Consider the following 11,740-nt stretch of genomic DNA (forward strand, 5'->3'; position numbering starts at 1 on the left):
ACACTATACCTAATGCATTCACTTGATGAATTTGGTGGCCGACACCATACTCTGGCTGATTTGGAAAGATGATTAAAAATTAATTTTTTAATTTTTTTAATTTTTTATATATAAAAAATGTGAAAAGTGATATAATTTAAAATGAATTAAAAATTAAAAGTTACCTTTTTTTTGTTGGCTTTCCAAATGGCCCTACACCACACTGTCTCCCACTCTTAAGGCCCTGTTTGTTTACAAGAATCAGATAAGGGTAAGACTGGATATAATATGAGGTGAGTCTTATATATATATTTTATCTCTCTATATTTCGTGTTTGATTATTCTGAATATAGACAGTTCGAATAATATATCATGTAAAAGGGAAGATATAAAATACTATCCTATAAAATACTATCCCATAGTATTTTATATCACCCACCATTGAGTATAAGAAATCTTTTATTCAAATGCCAAAAATAATTACTCTCTTCTTATCCTATCATACATCTTATCTTAATCGAATATATATAATTAGGAATGTAAAAAAAATCAATAAAACTAAGTCGACCGATAGAAACCGACCAAAATTTTAGTTTTCGGTTTGTTTTTCATAACATACAGTCTATTTCGATTTTAAAACTTTTTATACCAATACAAACCAAACCGACCAAATATTATATTTAAATATTTTTATATTATAATTTCTTGAACATTGTTTGAGAAGTAACTAATATAATACATTTTTATGATAAAAATTAGGGAGAAAAACATTTATGAGCAATTTTTATATATTTTTTCATTTATTTTCAATGTAAAATTTTGTAATCTATTATAGAACCTTTTAAAATTTCATATAAATTTCTCTTCTATATCAAACCGACAAAACTGTCTGTATCAGTTTCCCAATCATAAAAATTGAAAGGATCAATTTGATGTTAAATATATTCTTAATACCGATCAAACTGAATCATTTACACCCTTATATATAATTTATCTTATATCTTATAACATATGTATTCTTAGATATTATATATTATTCTCAAATCTTATATATTCAAACCGGACAACGAAAGGGCAGCTAGCAACTATTCGCCCACAATAATGCATCCACTTGATGAATATGGGGCCGACACCATCTTTAGTGAGCATCAAAGTAGAAAGATTCATATTTTGGCCCTGTTTGACAAGTTAGATTTTAGATTTTTTTTTTTCCTAAAATTTATAAAAGGATAAAATAGGTTAAAATAGTTAATAAGATAAAATATCACAACAAATCTATAATCATTTTACTTTCTCCCTCACAAACATTACATTCAATTACAAAAAAAAATCTAATTATCTTTTTTAAACATAAAAATTTTAACCTATTAAAATAGTCAAAAACAAAAATAACTAACTTTTCAAACGAGGCATTTATTTATGAAAACGCCAATGATTATTAATCAAAATGAAATACCATTTTTAGTATATATTTTTTAGTTATCAACTTTGAATTCGATCCAAAGAACTATTAATCAATGGAACAATTTGAAATCAAAGAAAATGCCAAATTGATGGGAACATAAAATCAATCACGGAACTAGAGACAACCTTCCCATATGTATTAAAAAGAAAAACCCACTTTATGAGAGAAAATTATGTTTAATTTTGTGGTCGATTTTTATATTCTTAAACTTTTTCTTAATAGGATCAAATTCACTTTTATCCCTAAACTATTACTAGTTTTTTTTTTTTTTTTTTAATTTCATTCTTAAACGATTGATTTCATTTGTTTACTGCTTAAAATTTCTAAGTTCTGTCCATGTCATCAAAGTAGAGATGATTGTACAAATCAATAATCATTAGATCCTAATTTGATGGGAGGAAAAAAAAATTTATAATTTTAACAACTTAAATCATATGAATAAACTCCCATTTAATTGGTTGTAGGTGTACTTTGTTCCAATTAACGAGAAAAATGAGTGATTTGTTGCTTGATTTAAATTGTTTAAATTCTAAAATAACCTAGGTTTTAATAATTATTGATTTGTATAATAATCTCCAACCAGATGAATAACAATTACAAACTTAAGGATAAAATAAAAAAATAATAAAATAATTCTGAGGATAAAAGTGAAATTTCTCTATATAAAGAATGATATACAAATGCAAAGCTTATCTTCAATCCAAAGACCACACTACCCAGAAATGGCTTTGTCTGGCGTCCCAGAAATTGCTCTCAATTCTGGCCAAAAAATGCCTGTTTTGGGACTGGGCACAGGAGCTTTTCCACCTGTGGCTGCAGAAGTATTTATACAAGCAGTGCTCCAAGCAATTGAGCTTGGCTACAGACACTTCGACACAGCTTCTTTGTACCAAACTGAGTCAACTCTTGGTACAGCCATAGAAGAAGCTCTTCGACTTGGCTTAGTCAAATCCCGTGATGAGCTCTTCATCACCTCCAAGCTATGGGGTACTGATTGTCATCCCCAACTTGTCCTCCCTACGCTTCAAAAGACCCTCAGGTAGTGTATGGCCTGGGATGGGATCCTGTGTCTCAAAAAGTGTCTTTCTGTCCCAATTCATTTACAGCCGTTGAATTATATTAAAATCTTGAGACATATGAGATAGAGTTTTTCCGACAAATGATCGTGTTTTGTAGCATATATGATATATGTCTAGTTTTGTCTTGACAAGATAAATGATTCTTTGTCCAGATCTCTTATATCTTTTTGTGTTAAAATATCTTGCCATCACATATTCAGATAAGAGAGACTCATTGTATAGTAAAGAATTGATTTAATATAAGAGATTGGAAGATTCTGACAGAAGATCTTTTACATCTCTCTATTCCAAAATACCTCTGTGTCGTGTGATCAAGTTAGAGAAACTCATTGTATAGTGAGTTGAGACAAGAGACAGTTAAGGTTTCAAACAAATGATCTGACTTTTCTAGAGAAGAACTTCTTCTTCCATGAAATTTTTGTTTCCATATATGGTTCAAATTGAACTTGCCATAAATTCATTGATGTTTTTTAGTTTGAATATGTAGGGAACTAAAGTTAGAGTACCTTGATCTGTTTCTGATACACTGGCCAATAAGCATGAAGCCTGGGGCTACTGAGATCCCACCAAAGACAGAAGACATAGTTCCAATGGACTTCAAGTCTGTTTGGGAAGCCATGGAAGATTGCCAAAGACAAGGCCTCACAAAGTCCATTGGAATTAGTAATTTTTCTTCTAAAAAACTTGGTGACATCCTTGCCTTTGCAACCATCCCTCCTGCTGTGAATCAAGTGAGTGTTTTTTTTTTTTTTTTGCCATTGATTTAAGTATTCCTCTTTAACAGGTTTGCATACACAAAATTAAATTATTATGACTTTCTCAATAATCGTTAATAACTTGTTAAAATTTTTATTTTATTTTTTTATTGTGTTAATAAAGATTCTCTTTTGTGTGATAAAGCATTAATTAATACAATGGAACTTGCCTCTAATGAAACAACAAAGATATGTATACATATATGAAAAAATATACCCAGAATGATAGTGTTTTTTTTTTTTTTTTTTTTTTTTTTTTTTTTTTTTTTTTTGTGTGCGCGCGAATTCTATGTACCTACGACCTACCTACCATTACCCTCATGAAAAGAATAAGAAAATATATCAACAAATAAAGATAAAATTGGTAAATCTCATGGTGTTGATTTTTTTTGGCAAAGAGTAATGATATATAAATATATATGCATACAGGATAATGTAACAATTTTATGTTCATCAATTGTACTGACTTTCTATTTGAAAAATATCATTATATCATTTTCATATAAATTTTAGGAGTAATTGCACCCCGGTGGAATTTTGAAAAAAAAAATTACAAATTTATGAAAAAGTCTACAATTTTAATTATTAATGTTTATAAAATTTCTCACCAATTTATATTATTTTTATAAAATTATACTGATTTGATATTTTTCCTTAATTTTATATATATATACAAAACCGGTGAATTTTTATATATAAATTTTACGTTTACAAATCATTTTCATATCTATAAACACACATATACACATGTAGTAGCTTCGCTTCATTAAAAATCAAAAAACAATTACGCCAAGGAATTAATAAAATGCTTTTGATTAATGTTGAAAAGGTAGAATTGAACCCATATTGGCAACAAAAGAAGCTGAGAGATTACTGTAAGGCCAATGGAGTCACTGTAGCTGCATTCTCTCCTCTTGGAGCACCTGGAAACATGTGGGGCTCTAGCAGAGTTATGGAGTCTGAGGTCTTGAATGAAATTGCAAAGGCCAAAGGGAAGAGTGTTGCTCAGGTATTTTTTATAAATTAATATGTTCCAAAATAGAACAATGTTATAGATCAAGAAAACTAATCATTAAAAAAAACTGTGTTGTCCTAATTTATTTGAAAGTGTGGGACTTATATAGAAGGATTTCTTGATCTTTAACATTTCGAAGTACGGCATAAATCACTCTCTTATAGGAGAGGTGACCCGCACACAATGTGATGCATGTAGGATCTACCTCTCTTATTAGACAAGCAGTGTTAGTATTTTTTTTTTACGCTGTGTTTGGTTGAGGGATTTGGAAAGAGAAAGGGAAAAGGTGTGTGAAACTATGTGAAATGTAGGCATGTTTTTTTTACATTTCACATACTTTTTCCATTTCTCTTTCCAAATCTCTCCTCTAATCCCTTAACCAAACACAGCATTAGAGAAAGTCTATAGGCGCAGAATTAATAAGGACCATGAATTGAATTGAAAAAATAGTGTGTGATTGAGATCTATTTTTTGTATAGTGGGATCTACGCATGAAATTAATCTCAACTATTAAATGTAATTTTTGGATATTATTTTGGGGTTTTTTTTTTTAATATTTATAGCGGTTTTTTTCTTGTATATTTTGGTCTTTTCAATTTCAACCTATCATGCTATGTTCACATAAAAATATACAAAAATATGCATTGAAAAGTTTTAATGTGGGGCTGGGAATCAAAATGAAATCTGAGATACACACTGATTTTTGGGCAAAATATGCACCTTCTTTCATTTGTCTACCATATTTTTATTTTTTTTTAAAATTTAATCTCCAACTTGTACAATTTATGTTCAAATGGTCTCATTGCTGTTTCCATCCAAATTTGGAGCAAAACAGCTCTACTCCCATCATAAATTATAAAAAGAAATGATGTCGTAGACGATTTAAATATAAATTGAATAGTTTGGGCCTTAAATAAAATATCAGTATCAAAATAACAAATTGTATATTTTGAAAATCAACAATGTATTTAATTCTTTTTATTTTTTTGGAGAACCATGACACTACAAGAAATGTCACTTTTGGCTACCAAAATATTGGTCGCCAAAAGTCCAAAATTTGGTCGCCGAAACCATTTAGCGACCAAAATTTTTTGTCGCTAAGCTCGTCGCCTTTACCCTGTCGGCGATAGTATTGGCGACTAAAATTTATTTGGTCGCCGAAAGTGTACACATTTGGCTACTAATCTTAGTTTAGTCGGGAAAAGGTATGTTTCTGCCACTAAAGTATTAGTCGCCGAATGTGACTTTTGGCTACTAACATTCATTTGGTCGGCAAATGTGTTACTTTTTGCTACGAAAGAATTAGTCACCGAAAGTTAACATTTGGCTACGAATCCATACTTAGTCGGCAATAGTGACACTTTGGCTACTAATTTTTTAGTCACTAAAAGTTCTACATGAAAATTTAACCAACTATTCATTACTTTTTGCTACCAAATGTTTTAGTCGCCAAATGTTTTTGCTACTAAATTATTAGTAGCCAAATAATTCCAACTATGTATTTGGCTACCTTTGGCGACTAAAACGTAATTTAGTCGGTGAATCCCCTGTTTTGGCGACAAACATTTTGGTCGCCAAAGGTATTTTATAATTTTTTTTATTTTCATTCGGCTACCAAACTACTTAGTAGCCAAAAGTAGGTCTTTGGCGACTAAAAATTCTTTTAGTCGCCAATTGTGATATGTTTAGCTACTAAAAAATTTTTTAGTCGCCAATTGTATTTTTTTTAGCTACTAAATTTTTTTTAGTCGCCAATAATCAACATTCCCCTACTAAAAAAAATTAGTAGCTAAAAGGTTGACTTTTGCCGACTAAAATTAATTTTGGTAGCCAATTTCCACACTTTTGGCGACTAAATTTGTTTTGGTAGCCAAAAATAGTCGGCAAAAATGTGTTTTCTTGTAGTGTGAAAACTTACTAGTTAATTATATATACAAACTGCAGGTTTGTCTGAGGTGGGAGTATGAACAGGGGATTGCAATAGTGATAAAGAGCTACAACAAAGAAAGGATGAAGCAAAACCTTGAGATATTTGACTGGGCTTTGAGTGAAGAAGAATCTAAGAAGATTAGTGAGATCTCCCAAAGTAGAAGAGTTACTGGAGAGGAGTTCATCTCTGCCACTGGGCCTTACAAGACTCTTGAGGAGCTTTGGGATGGAGAATTATGAGATTAAAATTAAAAAAAAAAAGGTTGTGTTTGGTTTAGGTAACACAACTTTTTTTTTAAAATTTTAATCTCATCTCCACACCTATATTTCAGTACTATATTTAGATATAGTTTTTAAAAATTGATTTCCTACCATGTTTGAAAATTCTTTTCAAAACATGTTTGGTAGAGTAAGTTTTTAAATTTTGAATTTTAAAATTAGGTCTACACATCACTTAATAAATGAAAGGATACACACAGCTCAGTTGACATACTCGTTATATAAGACTCTTTCTCGTCTTTATGAATTGTTTTCATTTGTTATACGGCCTAATGTATTAATTTGAATAATATAATTCAAGGAAATAAATTTTATAATTTTTTGGTACTAACTGTATAAGTGTAAAAATATAATATCAGACATAAAAAAATAAAAAATAAAAATTGATTCTCTCCATTTAACATATGTAATGAAAGTTTTCCATTACATATTTAATGGTTATAAAATAGGAACGCAAATTTATAACTAATTTAAACCAGTAAAAACCCGTGCTATGCACAGGGTGTGAAAAAATTAATAAAATGTTTTTATATAAAATAGTATAAATAGTTAGATTTTTGTATATTAATTATGAAAACACAAAATATTAAAACCTAAAATTTAGGTTTCATAATTTTATCACAATTTATATATCAATTTTTAATTTGTCACAACTTCAATCATATAACTTTCAACCACCTTATTAGAGTTGTAAACTTGAGCGAGTTCAACCCAACTAACTTGAGTCAAGCCTGGAAATTTATAAATTGGACAATATAATATTTAATTTGGCAAGGACCTATGTAAAATTCAATAATTCAAATAAATTTGAGTGGATTTAAGCAGTGACACCAAATAATCTGAGTAATCAAAACAAAATTGTATATATAAATATATAAAATTATTTGCTAATTTATTTTTTTAATAATAAATATGATTAATTAAAATTTAAAATTAATGAATAAAAGCAAAAACAATATGCTTAAATTTTTTCAATAGAATTTTTTTTATTATGTTTAAAAAATACACCTTTTAGAAAGGAATCATCAAATAAATTGATATTAAAAAAATTACATTTTATAATGACATAAAATAATTTAAATATGATTTTTTTGAATTTATTTTTAATTTAAAAATTACAATAAAAAATTTAAATATAATAAAATTAAATTTCTTACCAAATAAAAATATTTGGATAAAAAAAGGTAAGAAGAAAATTTAGAATGGTATTCTCATTTAATTTGAAAATAATTTTAGATGATTAATAAATTACCACCTATAACCCTCATTTTTTAATAAAAAAAAATATTTCACGAACCATCACCTTTAATAAATAAATAAAAACATATTAATTTCTATTTATCTTAACAAAAGTCACTTTTTAACAATTTGAGCCCAAAAAATCATTTTTTATTTTAATTTGTTCAATTGACAATTGAGATTTTAAAAAAAAAAATTATAAGGTTCCAAATTTATTAGTTTTATATTATAAGTTCAGAACTTAATCTTTTTTTTATTGAAACCCAATCTAAAAGGCCTTCAAAAAAATCTGTTGAGACAATTTAAAAAATATATATATATATATATATATATCATCATTGTTAGACCTAATTAAAATTTTATATAACTAGTCCAAACTAATATATATGATATAATGAGTCTAAATAAAATCTAATGTCAAGATTTTAATAGAATAAATAATTTTATTTTAATTTTTTTGCCCTCTTTCTTTAATATATTTTAATTGAATAATTCTACCCTAATTTATTTTCCTTAATTTTGTTTACCCTAATTTTTTTGCCTTCTCTCTTTATTATAATTTAATTGAATAATTTTGCCTTAGTTTTTTTTTCCAATAATTTGTGTTTTGTTATCAAATAATTAATGGATTATGATTTGTGTGGATTATAATCGTGTTATCAGATATCATATTATAATAATATAATCATTTCGTTATCAAATATTAGTGAATTATGTTGTTTGTATCGATTATTGTTAAATTATAAAACAAGAAGACCCTATTTTATCTTTTTTGAATTTTTGTAATGATTTTTTCGTATACTAATATATGAAAATAAATTTTAATAATTATATGTGTAAGAAAACATTTTGTAACTACTAAATAATAATAAAAAATTATTAATAATTTATTATTTTATCCATAATTTTTTATAAATAATATATATATAGGAGGGCACCACACTCAAAATTCCGCCTAATGTCCCATAAATCTAGGGCCGGCCCTAAGTAAGTGACTCTACATCCAAATAAATTGGCTAACTGATGGTATACTTCTTCCTCTGCATCCACTTCTTTTAACCTCTGTCTACATGGGAACAGAAGGTCAAGGATTTTTTTGGCCTTTTTCTTATGAGCAATGATTCATAATTTTAAATTTAGAATTTTAATAATGGCTCTAATGTTATAAAGGTGTTTTGGGAAGTGTGTGAGTGATTTTCTGATCACACTGTCCGACTCAATATTGTAGACGTCCCCGAACGTCCCGGGAGGATGGGTCCCGTTCTGTTCGTTTTGGGCTCACTACAGTTCAGACTCTCTAATTGTCACGATTCTTAATCTGAACCAAAGAGTTCAAATCCGGCAAATCGTTTTAGAAAACAAATTTTTAGAAAAGAAATGCCAAACATGGACTGTTTTGCCAGATACAGAGTCGCCACCTAAATATTTTATTTTAGAGGAATTTAGGAAACCCTGACTCGGTGCCAAAGGCCACGTGTCCGTCATCACTAAAGTTGCCTTGACTCGGGAACTTGGGTACGATTGGGGAAGGTCAGCTATGAGTACCCCCTCTCGCCCGATCAAAGATCGGCCCCTACTAACCGTGATATCTTGTTTTGAAAGCATTATGTGTTCCTATTCCGGTTATTAGCCTAGAATTACTACGTGATGCGCACAACACCAAAATATAGACAAGATCGCCTAATTTGAACCGAAGCATTGCATATCCGTTTGTTTGAAAAACAGTTTGAAATTTGCTACTCGCAAGTAGGCTAAAGCACAGATTTCAACAAGTTGTTCCAATTTAAACAATCCAACCTTCACCCACAGGCACTCAAGCAGTTATATCACATAAACAGCTAGCCTCAAGGTAAGTATGCTGTCATGGCAACACTCACACTCATGCGAGATGCTAAAGCATAAAAATACTTAAAATGTACTCTGAGCCAAGACAAGAACATGTTAGCAATCAATGCATGATCCAAGTCCATGTTAAGTGGCTAATGCAACGCATACAAAATGCAATCTAGAATAGGCTCGGCTAATCTAAGGATAACATGTGAGAATGCACAGATAGCATGCATTCAAATTAGATTTGAAATACTTTATGCAGTTAGCATGATGCGCCGAGCCCGGTGCATGCAAAACTAATGAATGATGCACGCATGCATAGCATAAGGTATGCTAAATTAAAATGTGCCCTGATACTAACCATCAAAGTAGGTAAGTAAAAGGGAGAAAGAAACGGGGGTTGGAACACATGCACACACGCACTCACACTTATTACAAATTCGCCCTCACTTGGAGGGACCAAAAGAATAATGCAATTAATTAACCTACAAGCTAATTAATTATTACAAACAAATTAATTAATCTAATAAAATAGTAAACAACCTCGGGAAGAGGGTCCAATGCAATGCGCGCTCAGCTCCGCTCGGAAAGCCACTGCCATGCACAAGTTGCCTCTGTTTTGACTGTTATCCTTCTCTGAAGATTGCACAAATCTCAAGATTGCTTCCCTGAATGCTGTGGAACACCACCGGCTGAAGGAATTGGTCACCGGCCATGGAGAATGGTCATCGACCATTTTTTGGGCTCTCGGCCATCCACATTTGGTCGGTCGGCACTGCAGATGGCCGGCCGATCAAATCTTCCTGCAGAATCTGTTTTTGACAGCAGCAGAGAGCAAAACATAGCATGGCAATGCATTTTAAGCAATGTATGCACTAACCACATCCCTTATCATGTTTATGACTCAAAGGGACATGGTTCTCGATTCTCAGACCACCAATCGCGCATTTCAACGCGTGATGGCCTAAGGAACCAAGTTGTGCATTTTCAATGTAGAGTGAATGCACATAAACAAACAATGGGGCTCAACCTCTATCACAATCAATTCAAGAGGTTAAGCATGCGTGCCAATGTGATGCAACCTAGGCATGTGAGGTAGCATGCAATCATGGAAATGCAAAGAAGCATACAATGCATACAACAATCATGCAAGGCATGGAAGGCATGAAGCAATACAACCAACAAGTATGCAAGACACAATGTGGGTGTTCAAGTACGCAGGCAAGCATGTGACTTCATTCAATCATACAACTTCAATTATGCAACAACATACAAGGTGAGCATGCAACGGTCATGCAAAGGAGGGACTTACACTAGTTGGGCAGCTCTATACTAAGCCCAAAACAGTGGCCAACATGCTTAAAAATGAAGTCAAAATGACATACAAACATGCATGCACACAAGGACCAACACTTAAGCATTAAGAGACAACTCTCAAGCACACTTAAGAGGATGCAAACATGGATAAATGGCATGCATTACAAGCTCTGAAAATCATGTTAAAAGAGGTGCCGAACCGACTAATCAACACAAGTAAAGTATGCAAGTAAAGCCTAAAATCCAAGACAAGCCAAAGGGCTTAAGCCATGATCATATGACACATGAAACAAATGATCAAAATGAATCAAAACAGTCCTAAAATATGTTAAGACAAGCCCCAAAAACTACTTAGATGGCATCTAAATGATCTACGCATAGAGGCATGCACAAATGCTTGAACATGGAGCATACAACACAATCTCTTAAAGCATTAAAAAAGCATTAAATGCAAGCATGCAAGCATGTTAAGAGGGCTGAAATGATGCTTCAAGTGGGGTCAAACCACTGAAATAGACCAAATGAAGCATGCTCAACACTTCACACACTCAAGGCTTACAAGCTAGGATGTAAAGAGACTACACAAAGCATGTCAAGCATGGCTAAAGAAACTAAGAACAGAGCTAAAGTATACTAAAACATGCATGCAAGCTTCACAAAGCTTGGCCTAAATCATGATAGAGAGTCATGGTTCATCATGATGCATGTTAAGGCAAGATGTGGCATTACAAGACATGTATGCAAGGCATACAAGGTGTGTCCAAACCAACTTAACACAATGCTATATCATGGCAATATAAGCACAAAAATCAGTTAAGGCATGATCAACATGAACCTAAACTAGATGCTCCCT

The 11,740-nt window shown here is 31.0% G+C and overlaps 1 protein-coding gene across 1 annotated transcript; it reads left to right on the forward strand.

The window, feature by feature from the left end:
- Positions 1-1,560: 1,560 nt before the first annotated feature.
- Positions 1,561-6,712, forward strand: LOC114258481 (non-functional NADPH-dependent codeinone reductase 2-like). The gene is made up of 4 exons (XM_082886252.1): positions 1,561-2,483; positions 3,011-3,254; positions 4,108-4,287; positions 6,238-6,712. Exons 1-4 carry the CDS (start codon positions 2,125-2,127, stop codon positions 6,460-6,462), a joined length of 1,008 nt encoding a protein of 335 aa, XP_082742378.1. The 5' UTR covers positions 1,561-2,124; the 3' UTR covers positions 6,463-6,712.
- The last annotated feature ends 5,028 nt before the right edge of the window (positions 6,713-11,740 follow it).

This window comes from Camellia sinensis, chromosome 9, assembly GCF_055761805.1.
Source record: "Camellia sinensis isolate YWXY chromosome 9, ASM5576180v1, whole genome shotgun sequence".
NCBI lineage: Eukaryota > Viridiplantae > Streptophyta > Magnoliopsida > Ericales > Theaceae > Camellia > Camellia sinensis.

Excerpts from the sequence above, each read along its gene's own strand:
- LOC114258481 (XM_082886252.1), top strand. The coding sequence starts at position 2,125 with ATGCAAAGCTTATCTTCAATCCAAAGACCACACTACCCAGAAATGGCT. Across the intron at positions 2,484-3,010 it reads ACGCTTCAAAAGACCCTCAG|GGAACTAAAGTTAGAGTACC; the intron begins GTAGTGTATGGC and ends TTGAATATGTAG. Across the intron at positions 3,255-4,107 it reads TCCCTCCTGCTGTGAATCAA|GTAGAATTGAACCCATATTG; the intron begins GTGAGTGTTTTT and ends AATGTTGAAAAG.